Consider the following 1,566-nt stretch of genomic DNA (forward strand, 5'->3'; position numbering starts at 1 on the left):
AATTAATTTATGTATTAAATATATACATTATGTGTTAAATGTATTAATCATGTGCTAAATATATATACATTGTCTGTTAAATATACATTATGTGTTAAATTTTTATCGTTTTTTATCTCTTCGTCGAATTACATCGCGCGCAAGAATCATGCAATGGGACGGAGATACCGCGGGAGAGAGGGAGAAAGAAAATTGCAACGGAGCAAGCGCTGGAACCCCCTTTCGCGACCCCGCGTCTAGTTATACCTATGTGTTATCATTTACCGTTGTATGGAGATGTGACAATGTTAATATGTTGTGGTAAGTATCTAGATGCTATGTCCTTACAACATTATTGCGACATGGATATGTAGTGGTAAGTATAACATGTACTTAAATACTTGCACATTGAGATGTAGAAGTAATTATAACATGTGTCTGAATGCCAGCGCATTTGATTTTTATCTTTGTCGAGTACGAAAATCTCGGGCTGTATGCTTAGTTTTAGTGTCAGTCCATCATGTTCCATTCATTCAGACGAAACCCTGCTTTTTGCATGCCATCGTTGGCAAAATTATTAAGTTCTCGCGATATTGGCAATAAAACTTTATTAAAAGTCCACAACAATTTTGACGAACATTTATTGTTTTGTTTTGTACATCAGACTGCAAAATCACATTGCGTTTTTAATATGAAAATTTGGAAGTGTTTTATGATAGACAGTGACGAGAGGGATAATGCATGGATGGCAGGTCTACCTCAGAGGGTGGCGGCTGAGGATCGTCGGCAATTCCTGGTAAGTACAAAGCAATTACTCTCAGATAACATCGATGTTTTTGCTATCTGATAAAGACGATGTTTTTTTCAGAATGATCTCAATAGCGACGATGATGATGACGACAACGACGACGACAACGACGATGGCAACGAAGCGAGGGCGAGGATGCCTCCGTGTGTGGCGGTAAACCCACAGTTTGAGGTGCCTTGGGACGCGAGGACGCCTTCGCGAAGTCCGCGGGAGGATGCAAACCCGCGGGAGGGCCCACGGGAGAGCCCGCGTGAGACGTCGGGGGACAGCAGCGCGAGGAGCTCGCAAGAGAGCTCGCGGGAGGAGGCGAGCTTGCGAGAGAAAGCAGTTGCCTACGACAACTAGGGTAAGTATTTTTTACATAGCTATCCCTCTTTCTTTCTTCTTTTACACATTTTTGTAAATATACGTCTCCTTTGTCTGTTGCAGACGGCAACGGATTGCAGCGTATTTGCGTCGGACTAATTAAATAAATTTAAATCATATTTTATATATTTTTACATTAACTAAATATTAAAATAAAAATTTTTTCATATTTTAATTTTATTCTATTTTTTTCTCCTCTTCCTCTTCGCAAACGTGCGGGTGGGTCCGCGAGCGATAAGCGTGGAGTGGGGCCCATGCGCAACGGTGGCGGCGGCGGCGGCGGCGGCGAACGCGGTGGCGAACGCGAGCGCGGTTTCCCTTTCCCCGCGATATCCGCATCTCCGACGCGGTTCCCTCTTCCCCGCGCATCCCGCACCTACAACGCGGTTCCCTCTTCCCCGCGAATCCCGCAA

General features: G+C 44.1%; 1 protein-coding gene across 1 annotated transcript in view; it reads left to right on the top strand.

The window, feature by feature from the left end:
- The window catches only part of LOC105461097, a 47,429-nt gene that overhangs the window by 22,203 nt on the left and 23,660 nt on the right, over positions 1-1,566 (top strand). The window contains exons 4-5 of the mRNA XM_011707588.1: positions 644-775; positions 848-1,093. Coding sequence (XP_011705890.1) covers positions 644-775; positions 848-1,093 — 378 coding nt within the window. The remainder of the gene's footprint in view (positions 1-643; positions 776-847; positions 1,094-1,566) is intronic.

Source organism: Wasmannia auropunctata, unplaced genomic scaffold (assembly GCF_000956235.1).
Source record: "Wasmannia auropunctata unplaced genomic scaffold, wasmannia.A_1.0 LD336101.1, whole genome shotgun sequence".
Lineage (NCBI taxonomy): Eukaryota > Metazoa > Arthropoda > Insecta > Hymenoptera > Formicidae > Wasmannia > Wasmannia auropunctata.